This window comes from Haliotis cracherodii, unplaced genomic scaffold, assembly GCF_022045235.1.
Source record: "Haliotis cracherodii isolate W230 unplaced genomic scaffold, xgHalCrac1.p SCAF_6, whole genome shotgun sequence".
NCBI lineage: Eukaryota > Metazoa > Mollusca > Gastropoda > Lepetellida > Haliotidae > Haliotis > Haliotis cracherodii.
In genome coordinates this window covers 59,904,346-59,929,743 of record NW_027266319.1, presented here as the reverse complement: position 1 = coordinate 59,929,743, position 25,398 = coordinate 59,904,346, and the positions used below count along the sequence as shown (strand labels likewise).

At 41.3% G+C, this 25,398-nt stretch overlaps 1 protein-coding gene across 1 annotated transcript in view; it reads left to right on the top strand.

The window, feature by feature from the left end:
- LOC139444959 (uncharacterized) overlaps nt 1-25,398 on the top strand; it is a 150,365-nt gene extending 124,967 nt beyond the window's left edge. Inside the window, exons 4-6 of the mRNA XM_071225989.1 lie at nt 14,495-14,624; nt 16,511-16,652; nt 23,572-25,398. Of these exons, the coding sequence (XP_071082090.1) occupies nt 14,495-14,624; nt 16,511-16,652; nt 23,572-23,757 (458 nt within the window). The 3' untranslated portion in view covers nt 23,758-25,398. The remainder of the gene's footprint in view (nt 1-14,494; nt 14,625-16,510; nt 16,653-23,571) is intronic.

The window sequence follows — 25,398 nt, the reverse complement described above, 5'->3', positions numbered from 1 at the left end:
TAAAACACCAAGAATGATCTTTAATCGTCCTCTCAACCCAGCCTCTTTCATGTTCGCCGTTCACTCAACCCCGCTAACCTACTGGTATTATACGTGAGAATTAGACGAAGAAGCGCCACAAATACAGTCCCTTCATTGATAACACAAAGTCAGCCTGGCAAGTCTCTGCCAGTTACACAACTTGCATCCACAGAAACTGGTCGGGAAACATATTGCATGGTGATAATACCGAACATTGCAGTGTCAGAGTGCATGCGTGCACATGTTTCGGTTGACCTGCTCGCTTCACAAGTAGCGCCTAATGGCGGGTTTTATCACCCGTTCCTTTGTGATCCTACTTCTTTGTGAAACACCTGCAGAAAGCAGTTGCAGTGTTTGAATAGCTGACAAAACGTAATATCATGTGGAATGTAGTTAGCTAGGAGGGCAGATGTTTAGCAGGGACACGTGACTCATAACATGATATGGGAGATAGAAAAGAGCAATGTAAGTTCGTGGTGTTAGGCAGGGGGGTTGTTTATGTGAAGTGTTATTAGGCATGAAAGCATGCGCGTTGTTAATATCATGAACATGGCCGCCCCTATATATTGCCAAACACATTACTTTCTGGATTTTAAGTCGGTTGATTACTTAAATGAGAGTTTGTACATTCTCAACTTACAATTTAGCTATATTACATAACTGATTTTCAAAAGGTCGGTTTATTCAGTCAAACATTTGAGTAAATATTACAAATGTCAGGTGACATTGCCAAAAAAAACACAACGCTAGAATAGAAACTATCACACCCTTAATACAATGGGGGAGCGTCGGGGTAGCACAGTTGGTAAAGAGTTTGTTCGTCTCGCCGAAGGCCCGGGTTCGATTCCCCACATGGATATAATGTGTGAAGCCCTTTTCTGGTGTCCCTCGCCGTGATATTGCTGGAATATTGCATAAAGAGGCGTAAAACTATACTCACTCACTTAACACGATGTACTTCATGTGTACTCCATGCCTTCATTCGTGTATTCACGGTCACTGTTTTGAAACTACATTTATTCTCAGAGTAAGGTGTGCAATCTCAATTTAGTCTAACATTTAGTCTCTGAATTTAAACCATTTCAAGATTGCATTCGTTAAATTGTCATGTACACCCTATGGCGATTGACCAGGGCCCACTTGCACAAAGCGATCTTAGCGCTAAGATGATCCTAACTCCCATGCTTTAACATAGGCTTACGATAGTCGTAGCGCTAAGGTCGCTTTGTGCAAGTGCACCTAGAAGATTATCTATGTAATGGAAATAACACAATCATTTTTAAATTCACCCACTTTGCATCAGTCTCACTCAAATCAGATCTTAGTTCTCGCTACCGCTAAACAAAGACCTGAGGACATTCCATTAGGGGTCACGTCAGAACGACCTTTCGTCCGACCAATCAGAGCTTCGCTTACCAGATCATGAAAGTGAAAGTCGGAATGTGATTTCTAATGATGCAGCCTCGATAACTTTAAAACGGGGTATTCCGAACGATAGTTACGGGCTTAACGACTGAATCCATACAATCAAGACCACATATTAGCCATTCGAGAATGTTCTTTTGTTCAGGTTTCAAATTTTTAAGCGAGATTTTGTCCAAATATTTTTGGAAGCGTAGTCGCCAATTTGAAATTAGTGCCATAAACCTCGAGAAATCTGCCTTCTGATTGGTTAATGTCGACTTCTTGTCAGTAATTCCATTGGTCGGTCAGAGTTCGCGAAAGGTCGGCCTGACGTGACCCGTAATGGCATGTCCTCAGATCTTTGTTTCGCGGCAGCGAGAACTAAGATCTGATTTTAATGAGATTGACTTTGCATCAGATCACAAATCACCAGGAATATATTACATTCCTTAAATTACAAGACTAGAATATCAATGTTCTGTCAGTTGATACTGCACAACAAGGATGTCTCACCAGACCAACGGGTCCAAGGTATCAGAACCTCTTCTACAATTAAACAATTCACCCTGATAACCAGCGCTTTTCAACCAACGCTGTAAACTTTGTGTAATATGGCTTCAGGAAGCTGTTAGAATGGAGCTGTGGTTTGTTGCGGCGGAACAGCCAGCTTATTATGGCTGATCCTGTTTTATGTCATAAAACTCCATTAGCCGGTGCTCCAACGGGAGTCCAGAAATGCGGCCATCGATACGGTAAAAGCCAAATCCGATAAAATCAGTCAGCTTAACGAAAGGTAGCTGGATACGGAGAAAGCCAGTGACGTAAACTCCTCTTTGTCTCCAACCCGGAGGGGGCCAGGTGGAAACCTTTGGGACGTTTAAAGGATTGAAATTTGGTTCATTTTGCTCATAATATTCTTTAGTTCGAGTTGTGAGGTCTGGCCGTATGTCAACCCCTGGCAGTGAGATTATATCGCTTGGGCAATTATTATTTTGGATCTGATAACAGTGAATCCTCAGGGCATGCTGGCTGGGAGAGTATGATGGATGGCCCTTGTCTCCTGGTGGGTAACGAGGAGAATAACTACATAATGGCAAAGGTTTCACACTAATAAATAATGATATCTTGGATAATGGAAAAGGTATACTTACACATCTTATATGCTCCAGTTCAGTACTCATTTGTGCGTTTCATGATGTGGTCTTGATGTCCGTTACAGGGGACTATTCCCCACTTCCGTTCTGTTCTCGTAAACCTTAGGGCAGGGAGGGTAGCCTAGTGGTTCAAGCGTTCCGTCACGCCGAAGGACCGGGTTTGATTCCGCAAAAGGGTACAGTGTGTGAAGTCCATTTCTGGTGTCCCCTGTCGTGATATTGCTGGAAGTTTGCTAAAAGCGGCGTAAAACCATACTCACTCACTCACTCACTCCATTTGCTGACTTGAAGGTCCTTTTGCTGGAGAGGTGAAAAAGACATTTTTCTTAAATATTAAGCGATTTTAGTGCATGATGGCTCGTTGGAAAGCTCTTGAAATTCTAAGACGTTTGAAACCAAACCCGACACACCTAAAAGGGGTCGTTAGGGAAATACAACTGTTTGAAGCTGTCCAAATTGACGTCAGAGGCCTCTGTTAGGATGCTACCGCACGTGCATGCGCGACACCATTGTGGTTATTTTAACACAGTTGGACAGCCAATGTAACCCTTTCAATGTTTCCAAAAGATTTACCTACCTCGAAAATCTTCCGAAACATCATCTCTGTTATGAATCGGGATTCAACCCTGACATTGAAGGATGCTCTAATTTGATTTGTTAGTTTTACTAAATTTGAAGGGGTTAATTAGCGATAACCACTTCTGACTGCATCACCTCACTGAATACGAGCGCGAGTCAGTTTCAAGGAAAGCATTTTAGTCATGGTAAGAACCAAGAGCCAAGACAATTTATTTATAAGACAATTTAATAGTCATGGTAGAATTAAGAACCCTTTTCTGTTTTTAAATGTTGTAACTTTAGCGGTGTTCAATCAACGATGAACCACCTCAAAATTTAAAACAGACTTTCTTCCAATCACTATGTTATGTGAGAAATATTGAGTGTTATTCTACTATGTGGTGTTTATTTGTTCTTATCCGTGATATGGGTGGTGGGGTAGCCTAATACAACATTCAACACAAACAAGATGATTTAATTGCGGAAGTGTTCTCCTCAGGTGAGTGAGTGAAGCTTGTTTATGCCGCACACAACAATATTCCAGCTATTTCACGTCGGCTGTAGTAAGTATGGTCCTGACAATCAAGTGGTCGATAGCATGAGAAACTATCCCCGCCATCGAGACATGGGGGCACAGTATCAACCAGAGCACTCGTCACGTCACAGGCCCGGGTTCGATTCCCAGTTGGTTGAATGGTTTGCCCCTGCCGCATCGCTGCTTGAGTATGTCCAAACGCAGCCTGAACCATTCTCACGTTTCAATGTCAGAAACGTCGCAACGAGGTGGTTACGATTCTAGCTTGAATTCAATTGGCACTGCCGGGTGTTCAAATGTATATAAATGTTAATGGTTCCGAGTTGAGTGATAAAATGGACACATAACGGTATTAAGGCGCTGTAATGATCCCCACAGTAAGTTCAGTTATAGTTTTATGCCCGCACCAATCGAGGGATGACAGGCAAACGGGGGAAAATAAGAATGAACTCTTCTTTTAATGTATAATTTAACCAATAAAAGGTTGTAGCTGTCGTCAGAGATTATGGTAGTAATTGTTATAGACAATCGTTAATCCGATAAACTGTCCATAAACAACACGACCTGCACATGAAATCCTAACGTGCACATTCGTCTTACAAATCCCAGGAACACATTAATTCACAAAGACAACTATCCGGGTGTCAAGCCATAGGTCACCGTGACCTTCCGGGTCATATCACAGCGCCCCATATTAACCGTATTTTGTAGAAAAACGACGGTTCGACCGACACCGTTTTTGAGAACGCTCCAAACATCTGACTTCTATACAGTATGTTCGCAATTTAACTTAGGATAGACCCTCGACTCTCAGCTTTGTTCCATCGGTTCGCAAGTCATGGGGCACGCGCCCTTTTCGAATTGAGAACAGCAAAACTAGAAGTATCAACTCGTTTCTCTCTTGCCCCCAGCTAGGAGGCGTGTTGCTTCAAAGAAACTGGAGGGAGAGATAGCTGGAACGTACTCGCGATACCAGGGAGGCCATTGCCAGTTTTGTGGGGGTCAATTTGTTGATAATTTCTGCTCTTTAAGAACAAGGGTGTTGCGTCCATGCAACTGAATTCTGGGCCAGGCCCGCACTTCCGGTGTACCACAGTAAGGGGCGATGGACGCTGATATCAAAGGATTGCAGGCGTTGTTTGGTTTCCCTCAGACTCCTGCAAAGGTCGTGTGTCGCCACATGGTGAGATTGTGTGTCTGTAATACCTTGTTAGATACTTGTATTACACTTGTATTACGCTTGTATTACACTGGTGGGGTCTGGCTTGCTCAATGTAGTCACGATTTGCCGTCCCGTTAACGTCTTTGAAGGGGGGTAACTCGTTATTGAGATCAGCTGATACATCTGATATACATAATAAGGAGTTGTATTTCAGGGTGTTATCGGCCCAAGTGAGCGCCTTTGAACAATTCATCAGGCCCGGTCAGAAACTAATATAAGGATCATTGAATAGTTTTATGTTGTTGTTACTATTATTTTATTTTTTTTATTTTATTATTATTATTATTATTGTTGTTCTTGTTCTTGTTCTTGTTGTTATTATTATTATTATTATTATTATTATTATTATTATCATCATCATCATCATTATTATCATTTATTTATTTATTATTTTTATTGTTGTTGTTTTTATTATTATTATTGTTGTTGTTATTATTATTTAGAATTAGTGGTTTATAGCGTTCGCTCGTCACGCCGAAGGCCCGGGTTGAATCAACACATCGCTTCTCTCGCCGTGATATTGCTGGAATATTGCTAAAAGCGGCGTAAAACCATACTCAATCACCCACTCCCCAGACTATACTGCTACGTGTATCAGCGGTTAGCAAACAGGACACCACCGCAGCAATGCATCTGCAGCCCTCTGCATCTGCAATTTGTAGATGACTTAATGATTTTCCTCAGTCTTCATTACATTAGGCAGCCTCTTTACCGAATCATTTTTCTCATTTGCCGTTTGAACTATAATCCAAAATTACCAATCGAAGTCCCATTTAAATAAGCATAAATATTGCAATAAACAACATGACGCTAAATTACTCTTTTAAAAAGTTCATTTAAGATACTGTAGTTTTTATCGGACTAAACATTGGAAGTCGCAGCAGTCATACTGGCGTCTTTAATTAAGCCCACCTAATGCCTAATGGCTCCAGGCTATACTAAAACCTTCATAATTCATATTCCTTCTGTTGGTGATAAATCTCCCAAGGGCTACAACATGACGTTCGTGGGCAGGTGCACGAAGCATTGACAGCCTTTTTAAGGGAGTGTTTATGAGGGGATGCTTCGTTGTAACGAGGACAGCAGCATACAGTCGTTAACAATGAAATCATGGGGGGAATTAAATATGTATAATTAAAGTAAAAGTCGAGTTGTTCTAGTTTCAAGAAAGGTTGATTGTCGACATAATACAACAGTTGCCTTAAGACGTCTTCCAGGGATCCGTTCCAGAAAGCCTTTGCACTGAGATCAGATCATCGGTATCACGAAGACCAACGATTTAGGATTTCACCTATTGACCGCTATACCGTCTCCGTGACAACGTTTTTGCGCCGCTTTTAGCACTTTTTTCTGTAATATCATTGTATGGAACACCAGCTTTCGGCTTCGCTCATAATATTCATATTGGGAATCGAACCCGGACCATGGTCGTGTCGACCGAACACTTTAACGAGTGGGCTGTATATCGCCTTAACGATTTATTAGATTGATGAAGATCGCATTGAAATGAGATTTCGTTGTATACAAGATTTTATGTATACCAACTGGCAGTTTCTGAGTAGTCTGGCTGAAATACTTAAGCAGTGAATGCTCATGCTCATTAATCAAAGATAATGTCTCTTATTCAAAGATAGAACTAATTACAATAACTCTATACTGGAAATGGCTCCATGCCGTGGATCGTAGGACCACGCCCTCTTTAAGGACGACCCCCCAATACGATAGTATAGTCCTCTATATCTAATAACCCCCGTTCTTTTTATTATCGGGTATTTACTACAACTATTAAGCAAAATACATTTAGACTGCAGTATTGCGTGTAAATTGATCATTGGCTTAATAAAGAAATATTCTGTCTCAGTGCGACAGAGACAGGAATATGCCTGGTAGAATAAGAAACGGTTCGGGATTAGGGTGTCTTCAGTATTTTACAAGCCTGAATTGTTTTATGTGATTGGGAGAAAGTATTGTCCACTGAGTAATTGTTGCGTGATCAAAGATGTGACTTTAATGACGCTGTTGTTTCCGGATTAGACTAATCGTGTTGGTTGGGTTCTGTCTGAAGTTCTCGTTTGATTATCTTGTGGGGGTCCTTATTATACGTTGTGTGTGTCTCTCTGACTGATGGCAGATGTACCCACCCAACCAGCCAACCAATAGCAAATGTGACCTTAGTAATATAGTTAGACTAACATCTAGTCTCTGAAATGAACATGTTTTACAGAAAAAAAATATGTAGAATTGTTAAATTGTAGTTATAAAATATAATAAAAAGGAGCCCAGAGACTTTCTTCATTTTCGTGCAGTAATATAGACTTGCCAATCAATACAGACTTACATGGGCTGTATAGTATATATTTCGTTCATGGCCTGTATGGTAGACTATATTATAGTGCCAATGTTAAGGGACGACCAGTATCTGTCCGTGAAAGCAGACCAAGTCCTCACTGAAACAGCGCATGTGGCAAAGGGCGTATTTGGTTGGTCAGGAATGTTTCACGTCCTTTCTCAAATCAGAGGTTGATATGACGTCTTGCACACAGACTCAAACCTTGAGTGGAGCAGATCCTGGGCCAGGATCCACAAAGTGAGCTTAGCTCTAAGTCGACGTAACTCTCATACTTAGACTATGATGATCGTAGCACTAACATCGCTTTGTTGAATGGTCCAGGGCGATTGTAGCTCAGTGAGCTAGCACTAGAAATTGGCATCAGTCCGGACTAGTACAAGCAGCCACACACACACACACACACACACACAGATATATATATCTGTGCAAGTGCAATAATCTTGAACGCGACGTAAAACCCAATTTCACCTCACCTATGTTAAAGTATGGGAGCTTCGATCACCCTAGCGCTCAGATCGCTTTTAGGAGCTTGGCCCTGCATGAGTAAGGAGAATAGCATCTATGTAAGAGGTGTGACAGAAATGGGATCAGGTCTTGTGTAGAAGTCCCATTGAATGTGACATTAGTTAGAACAAATGTGTGACACTTCTTGTGTGAACGTTTCGTGGAATATTACATCAGATGATTGTATTTAATCCCTACATCAAAGACGCTGGTTTAGAATAGACATAACTGAACATAAGGATGTCGACAGCAACTCCGTCATAAACATTGACTGGGCTCCTGTCTATGAGAAGACATTCGAAGGCTATAATTGGACGACATTTTACATTCATTTCACTTCGGTATCGAAAGAAACCACATGGCGGACAAAACATCAGCAGAACAGATTGTAAAACTATTTTATCACCAAAAACTTTTTTGAGGCGTAGAATTGTCTCCATGTTTATTTACATTCGTAATTATTTTGTTTGTTTCTTATTTAAAGCCAATATTATGCCGATCTGTAACTAATCGAATCTGGACCAGACAATCCGTTGATTTACATCATGAGCACCGACCTACGCAATTGGGATACGATGACGTGCATCAACCAAGTCTGACCACCCGATCCTTTAGTCCTTTACGACAAGCATGGGTTGCTGAAGACCAATTCTATCCCGGATATTCACGGGTACCATCAAGGAATAGAAACATAGAACTTGATAAAGGACAGATGTGGACATTTCTGGCTGCCACCCTTTGGCTAGGAGCGCGAACCAATACTAGAACCAGGTTACGTTGATAAAACGCCCCCACAGAAACAGAATAAGCGCTTGACCAGAACATCAGTCATCTCGGACACGACCTTGGCAACGTGAGAAAGATACACAACAAGATGCCATTAGTTCTGCAGAAACTCCAATCGCCCTCACGTTGACGTTAGTTCTAACACAGACTCTAACGTCAGTAGAGACATTACTTCATGTAAAGACGTCGACCTCAATCGGGCATACGGGGCTTCTATTATCCCCCAACCGCACTGCGTTATTCACTGGCTATATTCAAGCCTAGGTTTAACATCCTGATGTCCAATTATTACGCCCTTCACAGTCCCTACCTTTTTACAAGATTTCATTATATCAGCATTCACGGTTTGACGATAAAGTGAAATTATTTTGAAATAATTTTTACAGCTAGTCATTGGCTGGCTTTTCACTGTCCATTTTCGGCATTTTTGTGAAGTTTAACTACATTTTCGGCGACATCGTCTGAAAGGCAAAACCACTGCTCTTCAATAATTAAAGTCATTCTGCGAGCTGATAAAATCGTGTAGTTGTATTTTAAGTGGCAACTCGTGTTTTTCAGAAGGAACGTTACGCAGCGCGGAAGTACAATTACCCTAACGACTGTTTAGGATCGTCAGACTCAATGCCGTCTGAAGCGAAATTTGCCGCAATTTTCCTTTCAACATCTCCAGCAATATTAACACTCATGAGGACTGGCCATGGTTGTACCATAAAGTTAGACACCGGTAAAGGATTCAGTGAGAAACGATTCATTATTGTTTGTTATTACGTTGGATATTTTCATGTGCAGATTGAATATATCATTTTCGTGGGATGCTCTCCCAACTGACTACACTTTCGAAGAGCTTTAAGTCATATGAAGCAAGTTCATCTCATGTCTGTAATGACGTGTTTACGAGCGGTATGTAATAAGTCCACCGGAATATAGTATATTCGTCTAGCCTGTTTGTTAAACCTCTTCAGTGGTTCTTTTGGTCTAGAAATATCTTCACTTACGTTTCAAGGAAGAAGTGATATTACACTCGAGTCGTAGTTTGTTTAACACCATCTTTAGTGGGTCTAGTGGTGTAGGAATGGCTTAATGCTTACTTACGTTTCAATGGAGACGTGATATTACAATCGGGTCGTAGTTTTATGCTGGGCCAAAAGTAGTCGTACCGAAACTAGTGGCGGCACCCAAGTAGAACGGCAGCAGTTAAAGAGGTAATAATATCACGAATAACATCAGAGGGTCAAACCCAATTCTAGAACTGGTTTAGACGTAGACGCAGCCACTGTGTGGATGATTATGATGAGTATATTGTTGTTGTTGTTGTTGTTTTTAACAACGATATACATATGTTGTCAATCCAATCTATTATTTTTTATTATTATTCTTATTGTTGTTATATTTGTCAATAGTATCCATATCTTGTCAATCCGATCTATTTTATGCTCTTTCACCGCCATATGGTTATACATCTAAAATGTATCTCATGCTTTTCTTTGTCCGAGACCACATCTGCCAACTCAACGACGGTTTCAAATCTCCGTCGCCGTCGCTCTTACTTCTTTCTGTATTCAGACGTAGTTAATCGCACCATAAATTGTTTTGATTCGCCCGTTATGAACTGTCAGCGTTTCTAACGTAACGTCCATGCCTGAAGAACTGTTCCGATGCCAACAGTCGTCATAGCTCACGTCGACGTAGTCGCCATGGAGAGGCGATGTTTGCCTTGTCCAAATAAAACCAAGATTACTGTTTTCAAGACAGTATCGATGACGGTATGCTTGTAGCCCATAAAACACCAGGGAATTCCCTAAAATAAGTTATTTTTGTCGATGTTAGCTATTCTTATATTCATGATTGCTTGACTTGAAGCCGTTTATTTCCGTGGCCAATAAAAATCAATAGTCGTTCTATTTTGACAGGAAGTCAGAATTGCGCGTTGATGACGCGCGCATCTATTTTCCACCGTCCTTGTAAGTTTACTCCCAGCTCAGGTTTTGAGAGCCACGTGGATGAATGTTATATTTTAGCATTAATGATCACATAAAAGAAAGAGAAGTCGATAGGGGAAATAAACTTATATGGCTATTTAAGTCGAGTGTGTGATTTGCTTTGAATCGAATGAAGTCGAATTACGGCCTCTGTCGTAGCAGATATTGTGTTTCGGTTGTTAAGTAGAACCATATTGGCTAGGGAGGGACATGCTCTATTCAATGAAGCATAAGTAGAAACGGGAATTCATTAGTAAGAAGGACTCTTTGCGCGTCCAAGGATAGCTAGAGGTGAGGTGAAATTGGCTTTAACGTTTCCTACAGGATTATTACACTTATATAGCAATGAGCATGCACATGTGTGGCTGCTTGTACTAGTCCGGACTAATGCCGATTTATAGTGCTAGCCCACTGAGATACCATGCCGCAGTTTAACATGGATACCCAAGTTAGACCCATGTCATCGTATCCCAATTGCGTGGATCGATGCTCATGATGTCAATCAGGGGCGGTCGGGTAGCCTAGTGGTTAAAGCGTTCGCTCGTCACGCCGAAGACCCGGGTTCCATTCCCGACATGGGTACAATGTGTGAAGCCCATTTCGCCGCGATATTGCTGGAATATTGCTAAAAGCGGCGTAAAACTATCATCAATCACTCACTCATTCATGATGTGAATCATAGGATTGCCTGGTCCAGACTCCAGACCACCGTCATATAGCTGGAATATTGCAGAGTGCCGCGTTTAACAACAAACAAACAAAATTAAGACTCCGAGCTGGCATGTTTTTCCCCATAATGCCGTGCGCGGGCAGTGTAACAATAAGTACCATCTTTTAATATCTTTTGGTGTGACACGACCAGAGATCACCCACGGACCCTGGCTCTCCAGATAGACGTACAGGTCACTTCACCACGGAGGCGTTGGGTCCAGGATGGTATAAGTCCCATCACTATTGCTGACCGTAAGATTCTACAGCGTCGGGTGATAAAGCTCTGCGACTTCATCTTGCCCAGTGGCGGGGATCATCATTGGTTTGCCTAGTCCAGACTCGATATTTTACAAACCTGGATTTGTTTGCGGAATGCGATATTAAATAACATTTACCCACTTACCCAGAATATGTTTACAAAATGTCAAATGAAGTGGATTCGTTCAACCGTTTTAGATTGTAATTGAAACTACCGGTTGCTCTTCTTTGCCAAGCCTGACAACAGAACCCCAGCTGTTCCCAGATATAAGGCTATTATCCAACCCATATGCCTCTTGATTAACATGTGCGAGTAAGACATTTACATCTTGTGTTGAGCTCCAAACGCAGATATTGGGCATCTTGTACTGTTTTTAGCCTTGCTCCAAGGCTGTACTTGAATTTCAGATAAGTCATGGATGTGTTGTAAGTCTATCCTCCTAACAGGCAAGTCTAGATAGGACTCCAGTTTCTGATAGGGACAACTTGTTCTTATTATTTACATAATATAGAACTTATGATTTCAACTAATACTTATTGCCTTAGAGACCCGTGCAAGTCTATGTTGGAGTATATGCCAGCATGGTGGCACGTTTCCCCATACGACAGTGGAGACTCCTCTGCAAGAACAGAGAGCATGAGTAATTATATTACACAGATCTTGTCCCTTTTTCTTGGGTCTATTTTCGTGCAATGCAACAACACCTCCTTAATAATTTCATTACATTGTAAGGTTGGCCACTAACACATATTGTTATACGTAAACTGGACAGCCAACCCATCAATTATTAACACCAAGGTGTAATGACGTTCTGGACCTCGCGAACATCTGGGTTGTTGTTTGCCTGTATGTTCCGTTTTTTTACTAAGGCTCAGAGCAGTTGTGTTATCGACAGAACAAGCAGCCACGTTTGTCAAAATGTCTACATTAGCTGCAAGCTATATGTGTTTTTCCTTTGAACGTATCCCGTACCTGAAACAATGCTATTGACGCCCACTCGTAAACTGCAATTTGCAAAACACCAAAGCAGCCTCCCGATCATCTTGCAAAAGGTTTGTTACAGCCTGAGACTGAAGCCCTGTTTACACACAGCCGACATCTGAACAGACCTGTCGGTTTCGACATGACTTCAACTTAAGAATGATAACGGGGCTGAATTGTATTTGATGAATTAAAGGAAATGTACGTCGAAACCTTGTGAAACTTAATTGTAACCATGTTGGTGAGGTAATCTTGCTTATGAACAAACAATGCACTCACTGGTGGGCTAACCTACTCCCCTGGTAAATCGGGATTAGCCCTTTAGTAAATATATTTACGTCAACTTGGTACGAATTTTGTCCCCTATCGAGTCTAACGCGGTTTCGATTTCCCACTTTGATTGGCTAACTGGTGTTCAATTTGACATACTGTTGATGGACATCTTGCAAATGGCATGCGACAACCATGTGACCCCGACTGTCGCATCCGACAATCTGTTGCTCATATCCTAGGCCTCAACAATCTTGTTTCTTCATCGGTGCCTGCAACAAGTAATATTGAGTTTTCCAACTCAGCATATTCTGTCTAGCATCGCGTTGACCTGCAGTGGTGGCCATTCATTATACACAGCTCTCAACATCATCATCAACGCTGAGGGATGAGGATGGGGGTGGAGCGGTCACGTGACCCTATAATGTTTGGTTGACAGGCTTGCAATCTTGTAGCGACACTGCAAGATCGCTTGCACAAACTGTTGAGCTAATTTCTATTGATCTTCCCAGCTTCAGACGCATCGAAACAGTCTTGGGAACTCTTCAGACGGGTTCGGTTAAGATTCCCAAATTAAAAGCACGCGAAAGAACCCCAGATAAAGTTTTAAGGCTTTAGAATGTTAGGCCCAAGTTGAAGAAGGTCGGTACATAAAATAATAGAATTTATCGCCGGAATTGAAGACGACCGGTACATTCGATAATGGGATTTATCATTCGGCAGTGATAATCTAGATGACAGTAACGTGAGGAGACCTGATAGGGCTTCAAATAAGCCCGTGAAACGTCAACTCAAATATCTCCGCCACTGTCTTCATCGCTTTGTAAAGCAACAAACAATAAAACGTTTGTAAGCCATTGTGAGAATTAACGATTTTTTTGTCGCTTTCAACAATACGTGCCTGTGATTTTGCTACAGGCAAATGGCATGGGGTTATTTTCATGATTTGTATAGAATTGTCTACTGTATCATATGCCAATGTTGGATGAAGATCGGTGTCCCAGAAAATGAGAGCCAAATGTCATTTTGTGATGGTTTTCAAACCGGTGGACAGAAAATGCGTAATTCCGAGTAGGTTGATGTACCAGTGTCATGTGAAGATTATCAAACATGAGCAAATACCAAAAGGTGCCAAGAGGTCTGAGTATGTTGACAATGTGATTAACGGTTTAATATGTTGTTAATGCCTATGTCACACTGATTGGATGCTTTTTTATGAAACTGAAAAAAATGGACAACGCCTATACAAAGCAAAGAACAATAATGGCACTGGGTGTTATGATTTATCCAATGGAATTTTAGGAAAGAAAGGGGAGACGAATCTACGATATGCCAACTCTACGATGGAACTGAGCTAGTGTTCCGACGTCATATCGTATTGTCCTTTGAAGATCCGGGGTAGAATAGGTCTTCAGCAACCCGTGCTTGTCGTAAATGGCGACTATGCTTGTCGTAAGAGGTGACAAACGGGATCAGGTGGTCAGGCTCGCTGACTTGGTTGATGCATATCATCGTATCCTGATTGCGTTGATCGATGCTCTTGATGCCAATCACTGGATTGTCTTGTCGAGACTCGATTATTTACAGACCGCCGTCATATAGCTGGAATATTGCTGGGTGCGGCAAACATCACATTGTCAATAAAAGTGTTACCTCAACTGACAAATAAATTTTGAGAATCGCATCGGACGCATAGGAAGCGTATGACACTTCAACCCACATTGGTACTATTTACAATATTTTTATTTTTATCATTTCAGAGTATGCCCGTCATCAAAACTGTTTCGCCTTGCAAGGTTACGTGTCGGAAGATTGCCTCACCAAGTACATGAACAACAGCATCCGGCTTATGTCAAAGGTCAACCGGAAGACGATAGACGAACTATGCCGGTAAAGCAACATATGTAGAAAATGGCGAGAGATGTCAATTTGAAATATTACTCTCCATCTCTGAACTGTTTGCTCCGTGATTAATCTTGATCCTCCCCAAGCTAACACAGCAACATGTCGTTGATAGATGAAGATGCAACACAAATGTGAAGTCAGTTGTCATTACTTTCCAGTCTGTTTAACGGCGTTATCACCATTTGCCCGAGTAAACACAACGGGTGTCGGAAATAATTCTTTCTTTTGTTTGCATTTTTTGGAGGGTTTCTTTTATTGTTTGGAACGATATTACCAACGTAATCGTGTTAGCAAGGTCCCGAGGATCTTGGGCCCGAGAAGATTCCGGGGTAGAATAGGTCTTCAGCAACCCATGCTTGCCGTAAAAGGCGACTATGCTTTGCTTGTCGTAAGGGGCGACTTACGGGATCGGGTGGTCAGGCTCCCTGACTTGGTTGATGCATGTCATCGATCCCAATTGCGTGGATCGATGCTCATGATATTAATAACTGGATTGTCTCGTCCAGACTCGATTATTTACAGACCGCCGTCACATAGCTGGCATATTGCTGAGTGCGGCGTTAAACAACAAACCAGCCAACCAGCCCGAGGATCTTGCTCAGCTTGTAATGTGAATTTGGTGAATTTAGGGTCGGGAGGGTGGCAAAGATGTTACAGCGTTTGTTTATCCCGCCAAATACCCAGGTTCGAATTCCAACATAGTACACTCTTTAAATACCATGCCTGGTGTCCCCTGCAGTGATATTGTTTTTAAAAAGATGTAAACGGCGTAAAACCATTCTCACTTATTTTGTATCCCAGGCACTCACAGCAGGAACTCAGAGCTCCAGATAAGCTGCGTATCTGCGTAAAATACGCATCAGACATGCAGAAATACGCAGTAAAATAAACTCCAAGCGTATCAAATACGCAACGAACATTACAGATACGCTACAAAAATAAAACTTGTGCATATCATCAAAATATTGTGAAGTAACCCAGCGTATTCGATTAGCAAATCAGCAACTTATTTTGAAATTATAACCGGGCATTCCGTCAACCTTGCCAAACTCCACGATGACAGTCACATCATGATCATTTGCCATCACACTTTCTTGTGGAAGTATCGCGGTATTTTTGAGTCCTATAAAGCTCTGGAAACCACACGACACCAGTTTGCAGGGACTTGATGAATAGTGTTTTTAAATATTTAACTTAAATACCCACATGTGTAAAAACTAGTGGGTAACAGAAATTTGAATACCCAGATAGAATTACTGATACCCAATGATTTTAAAATGCATGGGTAAAATACACACAACACTAAAAGCTTATCTGGAGCTCTGCAGGAACACTGAAAGTAGCGTGTAAAACCAGCACATTCGTGGTTCGTATTAAAGGGGCGGTCGGGTAGCCCAGTGGTTAAAGTGTTCGCTCGTCACACTGAAGACCCGGGTTCTGTTCCCATGGGTACAATGTGTGAAGCCCATTTCTGGTGTCCCCCGTCGTTATGATACCGGGATAGCGTAAACGCGGCGTAAAACCACACTCACTCGCTTTCTCTTTAAATAACGTATAATCTTTACTGACTAATTAAAACAATGGGAAGTCTCGTGAGGTTTGTTTGACGTGGTTTGAAGGTAGAAGCACCTTGGAATTTTAATTGTATGTTTTAATATAATATTTTAAATGTAAATCACGTGTTAGATGCGCCTGAATCTTCTTCTCTTTCTCCTTTGACACACCCTCGATTTTCCAGTGTATTACATCCCCATTTGAATGAGTGTTTAATATATCAGACATGTGTGCCTGTTGTATATAATCGGCAGAATGAATGTAAGCTTCGGTTGTAGTCAGGGTACAGACAATTTAAAGAGTGTTTAACATTACAGAGATATGAGAAACGCCATGAACTGCATCAAACCCAATATCCAGGCGATGTGTGGCGTAGAGGCGTCCAAGCTGGTCGAGATCCTCATCAAGCCCATGGTCAGAGACAGCGCCCAGTGTGACTACAACATTATACATATAGAGGTGAGTGTATGCACATCTATATTTTAGCTTGTGTACAAAATGCTGAATTTTATTGGCCAATGACGTTTTTTTTAAATAAATTTCTTTTTACCCTTAACGGCGGAGATTTATGAAAATTGGTCCCGTTGCACAAAGCGATCTTAGCACTACGACTATCGTAAGCCTATGTTAAAGTATGGGATTACGGTCACCTTAGCGCTAAGATCGCTTTGTGGAACGGGGCCATTGGCTTTTTAAGTACCTGCTGTCTCGCGCCTATCGTGTATTTGTTTGTTTGTTTGTTTGTTTGTTTGTTGTTTAACGCCGCACTCAGCAATATTCCAGCTATATGACGGCGATCTGTAAATAATTGTGTCTTGACCAGACAACCAGTGATTGACATCATGAGCATCGATCCCCGAAATTGGAATACGATGACATACGGGCCTGAACACCCGATCTTGTTAGTCGCCTCTTACGACAAGAATAGTCAACTTTTACGGAAAGCTTGGTTGCTGAAGACCTATTCCACCCCGCATCGTCACGGGTTCGAGCCCACCAGGTAATATAGGGACCAACAAACGTTTCGCATCCATTTGTTTTGAAATGATGGTAAATGATAAAGATAGCGGTAAGATTAATTCGTTGAGGGTTTACTATTTCGGGGAATACGGTTTGTTGTACCCTCTGTATACCCCGCCACGAAGAGGGTATGTCGAACTGTATTACCTGAGGTGATAAGTGCACAACTTATGTTGTACCATGGAGGCCAAACACGTTCCCACTCTGTGTAGTACGGAGGCTGAGAAACATTTGGTGACTGCTGTTTCGCAAGTGAAGGTCCCGGGCTATGGAACACAGTACCACTGAACATCAGAAGTGTTCAAAAACTGACTACTCCCCAATCGAAACTTTTTTCCCAGTTCGGTTTACTCAGGAATTTGTATGCGCGGTGTCCGTATACAGTATATGTTAATCACTACGGTCACGGAAGGTCCTTGCAAATCTTAAACTTCAAGGTTATTATGGTAGGCTCAGCGATGAAACTTAAACTAGACGGGACCCAGTTCGGTTTACACAGGATGTGGTATGCACAGTGTCCGTACTATATGTGCTTAATCTGCCGCACAAGTTAATGGTTACACCTTACACTTCATCAGAGACAATTGAAAAACATACCCCTACGCTTATAAGTACAACGGGGCCTCGTTCTGTTTACACAGTATTTGGTATACACAGTGTCCGTAGAACATGTTTTTACAGTGTAACAGTAGGTTCTATTATCTCTTATACTTAAGGATAGGTGTGCGGAAGTCATTGCGGTCGTACGTCGACCGAGCCCTGTTCGGTATACACGAAATGTGGTATACACAGTGTCCGTAATAGACAACATCCCAGTCCTGGTAACTGTATAGATTTGCGAAAACTTTAAATCCCACGTATTCTCAGCTCATTAGGTTAATGTCAGAGCCACCGGACCTAGATAATTCTCTTCAGCTCGCTCGCTAATCATGTATAGCTGTATTTGCCCAGAACACCTTAACTCTTTGTAGACGCGTGACTGCTATGGCTTCGGTCGTTATTCATGGCACTGTTGTAATCAGACAGGTCCTAATGTAATGAACATCCTGTCTTGGGTAATGTCTGTATATCTGTATAATTGTCAATGGTAAGCTTTGTAGAAGGCGGCGATGCCACAATAAGGCCGGTATGTTCAGCAGCCAGTTAGATGGAACTGAGAGTCGTGCCGACGTGCAGACTGGGTCGACTTGCCTTCAGACACACACAGGAAGAGCGACTTCGCTTATTGTTTACCGTCTAATGCGTTGTATTCAATAGAGGAATTGCACGGCATGCGTCAAGATAACTTATTCAGTGTTCAGATTTGTAAACCGGTTACTGTTTGAGTTGTGAATGCTGTAATTGTCGCTGTCAGTTATATTCCTGCTATATCCAGACTTCATGTTATTTAGTACATTAAGTTTTGCTTGTCAAAACCTGTCACTTTAGCTAATCTGATATATCCTGACGCAACTTTATCATTGATGATGTTGGATTTCTTTATAATAAATACCTTTAAACACATAATGCCAAGTACGAGAATCTGTATTTTACAAAGATAGTTGTCTCAAATATAACATTTGTTACAATAAATACCTTGTTTTAGAAAATACAAAAAATATATTTTTATCTCGGGTTTTACAACAACAACAAAATATTCGTGCTGAAAAATTATGCTATGTAAAAGAAATGTTCGACTCCTCCTTCCCCTCCTCACCCTATTCCTCTTCATTATCCTCTGCATCAACTTCATCCTCCGCTTTCTCCTCCTCTTCAACAACCTCCTTCTCTGTCTCGTCCTCGTCTTTCTCCATCTCAACCTCCTGCTACTCCTCTGTTTCCTCATTACGGAGATAAAAAAAAAGATAGTATTACTAAGTTGAAATTTCAAAAACATAACTTGTAATTTCAAAATGTTATGTTGAAATTAAGATACACTGAGCTAAAATTTCAAGATGCATACCAAGTTGAAATTTTAAGGTTAAGATCTTGAAATTTCAAGATAATAAGTTGAAATGTGAAATCTTGAAATTCAACTATGTATCTTGAAATTTTAACATTGTATCTTGAAATTTCAACATAAGATTTTGAAATTTCCTGTCAGTATGTTGAAATTTCAAGAAAAAAAACTCAAATGGTCCCTTGAGGCTTCCGTAATTATTGGTGACTCCCCGTGATGAATCTGTCGACTGACCTGGCGAGAAGGATTGGTTGTTTGGACCTGTATGCTGATCCGGGATCCCTACGTGGTAGTCAACATATAAGATTGGTTTGGTGGGTTTGTTGTTTAACGCCGCACTCAGCAGTATTTCAGCTATGTGGCGGCGGTGTGTAAATAATCTGGACCAGACAATCCAGTGATTGATATCATGAGCATCGAACCACGCAATTGGGATCGATGACATGCATCAACCAAGTCAGCGAGCCTGACCACCCGATCCCGTTAGTCGCTCCTTAAGACAAGCATAGTCGCCTTTTACGGTAAGCATGGGTTGCTGAAGACCTATTCTACCCGGAATCTTCACGGGCCTCAACATATGAGAAGCCAAGCAGCGAGAAAACAAAGCCTCGTTAGCCTGGACCTAGCCACCCTGGGAGTATCATTTCGACAACTACAAAACAAATAATCTACTGTAAAAATACCACGATTCTTTAATGAGGACCCGTTAATCTTGACAGTTTTCAAAAGAATGTATGAATTTGACGGTTTTACAGTGCTAGCCAACTTAGATACCATACCGCAGTTTAACATGAATACCCCACTCGGACACAATATACGAGCCGACCAGTCCTTTTTTAGCCCCTTAGTGCCAAGCGCCTTGTAGGGTACAACAAGTACCATCTTAACGTCTTTTGGTATAAGGTGGTCGGGGATCGAACCCCTTCCGCTCTCCAGGCAGACTCTCCGCCACTAGACCACGGAGGCGGTCTTCTTTGGATGGGAAATACGAAACCTGGAGTACTGAGGGTTCGCGTTATGTGCGTCAGTAATGGTACTCTTGTCGGAACAAGCTGGCAGAATTCTTTTTATGTTTCAATTTTCTATTTCCTTAAATCAAGGAAAGTGCTCTCAGATAACGGTTGTTATAAATATGGATGGTTACATTGAATACCAGCATATCTATATCTCCATATCTTATTAAGTCTGGGCAGTTATGAATAATGTCTCGCATCAAGCTTTATTTACAAATATCGACTTGCACAAGTTTGACTGCTGTATGACAGATATTGGACTCTTGCTTGATTAACTTCATAACAACACCCTAGACAATCCGCGTGCAGGACGGACAACCAATCACACGACACATGATAACACGGGCTGCACGTGCGTGCAGTGGGATTCTAATCAGCATGGCGATGCAAATCTGCTACAATTATCAAACCTTTTGACTGATTTTTGACATTTTGATAAAATATAGGGCCATGCTTTTACTCGACCTTTCAGAAAAAGAGGGCTCGAGAATTAGTATTGATCAGGAATGCGGGCGTCCGTTTCTCTCTTGCCATCAATTACGGGGCCGCCACAGCTAGTGTTTTACGGAACAGGTTTAATTCCCGGGGCGAGTTTTGAAAACGGCATGTGGAGTAGCGGAATTTCATTGCGATTTTGTAATTTTCTGACAAGTTGCAGTTCCCGCTCGGCACGTTTAGTCATTCAAGAGGCAGCCAGATTAGCCGGCACTGCACGGGCGAATCCCGCGTTTTGACAAATCACAGTTAAAGAAGCCAACAGAAATCTTGTTTGCGTTGTCTAATTAAGTGCCATTCGATATCAAAGTAAATTATTTTAATCTATTTTTCGATGCCGTAATTGAATGAAGGGAATTGTTTCGACGAGAGGGCGCAATCGATGAGAATAAATATGGCGGATGGGCTCGGGGCACGAGCTGCCTCGACAACGGTGGGTAAGACAGGAGAATGGTCCGTATCGAACATATTTACTGCTACATCTTCTGGCAAGCGGTCCTCCTGGGATGTGTTCGTTATTCCTTACACGCGGCCCTGATCGAAATGTAGTCAACTGATATGATATTGGTTGAAATTAATATTGACACATTTTGGTAGCCATCACGCTCTCGTCGAGTCCTTTATGGGCCGGAAACGATGTTTCAAGGCACCCTCACGCGACATGACATCTTCGGTGTTGATCTTCGTGGCGCTAATGATATCAACCCAGGAACGTTTCATGAACAATAGCTACTACATGGTGGAAACATGCTTGCCAATAGCCGTTACAGGCATCAGGATATGAAAACATGTTCAAATAATACACGCCTCTTCAGAACATCGATTGTATGTTTCACACCAGTATGGCCGGACGTGGTGTTTCTGGTAGCCTAGTGTAAGATGAAGGTGGTGTGGAGTGTTCCAGGTGGTATTCTTGTCATCAGAATCCGTGATCGAGAAAACATTAGTCGGTGATCAATTCATATAATTTTCTCCGCTATTTTGCCTTTTACACCCAATAGACTGTCATCTAGTTCCTGAAATGAACATATTTTACAGAAAAATAGTTGTTAAATTATAGTTATAAAATATGATAAAAAGAAGCCCAGAGACTTTCTTCATTTTCATGCAGTAATATAGACTTGCCAAACGTAGACTTGCATGGGCTGTGTTGGAAAATGTTTCAGGGTCTGAATGTCAGACTTACCCAATGTTTCCGCGGATGTTATTCCTTTGGGTGAGTGAGTGAGTGAGTTATGATTTTACGTCACATCGGCAGTATTTCAGCCATATCGTGACGATGTTCCTTTGGAGTTGATGTTTTATGTTAACATTCGACGTTGAAGTCTAGCTGATGAAGCTACGTGTTATATACTATGAGCTAAAGTTAAGCATAGGAAATTGGTGGCTGATTATTTCCAGAACAGTCACCCACGAAATGCAACGGATTCGATTGCACAACGGTACACAAAAAATACAATATCCTACTACAGCTAAGGGACACAACTCTGCATAGCGAGTTGTGTTACCTCATATTTTATGATAAGAAACTACTTCTTACATACCTTCGCCTGTCTCAAAAACCCTAGAAAATAAATGATGAAGAAAGGAAACCAACTCAGATTCTAAAATAATTAAGCATTGTGGTGGACTCCATTTTGATTTGATTATGTGATTGAGTGAGTATGGTTTTAGGCCGCTTTAGCACTATTCCGGCAATATCACGGCGGGGGACACCCGAAATGGGCTTCACACATTGTACCCATATCGGGAATCGAACCCGGGTCTTCGGCGTGACGAGCGAACGCTTTAACCACTAGGCTACCCGACCGCCCCTACTGTATTGGATGTGGTGAAGCTATCAAATAATTCTTTCTGTTCCACGATGGTCTGGTGTGATTGAACAGTGTTTTACTAAGTATTGGTCAGTTTTGGGAACATGAACTAGTCATTTGATTCATTCACGGCATTTGTTTTTTTATTAATCTTCAAATGTTCATATAGTTGCAGTGAAGCCAGTACCTCCAATGCATAACTTTTGGTTATGAGCATGTGTAGAATATGGTTGACCAGTCACTGGACTGGTTGATTGGTTATTTATGCATCCAAAGTAGGAAAATTCAAATGTCTATATATTTCCACTTGGACAAAAAAACGTGACATTTGTAATTTAGTTTTTGATATATGCCGAAGTAGACAAAATGAGACAGGGAGCTGGGTATTTTCACATAAAGCAAAATTATCCTTGTTCCTAGCACTACGGACAATGGTTTACTATTCCAGTCCCTGGGCCATCGTGGTGATGGATTATTGGTCACTTGGTATTCCAATCAAGCCAACGTCTGGAATGTTTCGCGACAAAATAACAAAATCACCAATCCAGTTAAAAGTAGAACCCTGGTGCCGTATTCACATGCTACGACTGACATAACTCTATGTTAAAATATAGGCATGACGATGGTCGTAGGTCGCTTTGCGAAACGGGGACCAGGGCCCCTTTCCACAAAGCGATCGTAGCGCTAAGACGATCGCATCGCTAAGACGATCGTAACTCCCATAGTTGAACATAGACCTACGACTGTCGTAGCGCTATGATAGCTTTGTGGAACGGGTCCCTGACAGTTATATAATTCTTAGACTGTTTGGGCATTGTTGATTTGAATAGCGAGATTATCAAAGTCGTTTCACACATCATTAGTTAACTGTTTGCGACGGTTTTGAAGCTATGCATTCCAAGCTGTTTCCTTTGCTTCAAACAAACAAGGCGAGTTGCGAGGAACGTTATTGGTTAACCGCTCGCGACAGTTAAAGATTCCATGCTTAAAACACACAGATGTTGTAGCACCTAAAGGGTGAGCTGTCAAGAGCTTCCCAAAGACAGTAGAGGTAAATCTATGCAACTGACCTTACCATTTTGTTTCCTTTTTTTCAGTCAACGGAAAAGCCCCAGCAACACCAGCCAGGCCACACGCCAAGCTCAATGGATGATAAAAATAAGTACAAAAGTAAATACATTACAGACAATGGCAATGGTGCCTCGTCACTAGTGACGCCACAGAGACTCCCGGCAGCACTAACGGTTTTACTAAGTGTGATAATACTGCAGGCTCGACGCTGATTGGCTAGCGGAGGAAACAGACGCCATTATACCAGCAAGCTATACGGATGTAACATATATTATTTTATCTACTTGATTGAAAAAACAATAATGTACAAATATCAGTGTTGGAAAACATTTGACCGCCAACTTTACGAATGTCCACTGTGCATGTGTTTGATGATGACGTGAAAGACCTTCTCTCTGATTAATAATCCACTGCGCATGTCCGTTCTGATGCATATCCGGTTCATGTACTCTGTACATTGACAGAGATGATTACAAAAGTCTTGATTACACGTTGTCCCAAAAGTGAAATTTGCATACGGTGTGTCTTTGCAAAGATCGTTTCTCACAATTTAATCCAACCTTTTTAAAATGGTTTGATGTAGTGTGATCGACATATTGGCAATTATGCACATGATATCGGGTTTTTTCTGTAAAAAGATAATTATGTAATGGTGCCTTCTTAACCCCGAGATTGAAAAGGACAAAAACGCAAAATATTATTCTGAAACAAGGACAACTAAAGTGTTTTGTTTAAAACATATGACATCTTTCTTAAATTGTAAAGTAATTCAAATATATAATGAAGTTTAAAATTTTAAAAATATAGAATTATTACGAATGGTTGAACCGCGTCCTTCAATATCTTTTAGAAGTAGTGTAGTATTGTTATGCCGACCCTGTATTTTGGTTTTTTAGTCCAGTAGCAAGTGCGTTTGCTCCTTACGCTGAAATACCAGGTTCGACGCCCCATAGGGTTTCAAAAAATCCAACCCAAATTCATTAAGCCCATTGAATCTGTATTCCTGCTTCTCTTGCATAATAAGACTGAAATATAATTCAGCCAGTATAATTATAAACCCGATATTGTCTGCTATCAAGGCATAATGCTACTGTAGATTCAACTGAAATCTCTCCACATTGTGCTGTCTTATCATCCTCGATGATCAAGGACATCATATCAGAATTCTATTAAGATCATGCTTGGGACCCATTCGCTGCCATAGCTTCGTTTTGAGCCCGATTCTAGTGGAACGATGCTAAAGATGGCCGTCCAATCAAATTGCTGTGATGAGCGATCGCATAGCTGTGCTAAGCCATGGATAGGCGAGATGAAGATAGTTAGGAAGCTATGGGAACAAATGAGTATTTATCTTAATGGGATGCTGATGTTACTCCCTGGACAATCGAGGATGATGTCTTATATACATACGGTGGCTTTGTATTGCCAGATTTATGCTTATGCTCTATTTATATGGACAAAGAGTACAGCTTCGTTCGACAGTTTCATTATTAACTATGCTTTGGTAAAGGAGCCCAGGATATGATGGTTATAGTTTTTGTGATTTAGACGTCCCTGAAATGGAAATTTTGGTTCACGAAAACTGTTATTGTCACAGATTACCCAAGCAAGTTTCGTCAAGTTTTGTCCCAAGAAGGGAACGTGCGAGATATTTTAGTAGTTTTTAATCTGTATATTCCCCTTTTTGATGACGTCATCAATATTTGCTGTCAACCTCGTTTTCAAAATGGCGGGTGTTGAACATTTTCATGTCAATATATGATTGCTTTCTTGACATTGGTGACTGTATGGTGTATAGTATTTAACATACATTATTTGTAAATACATTATTGAATAAATTTGATGATGTTTTA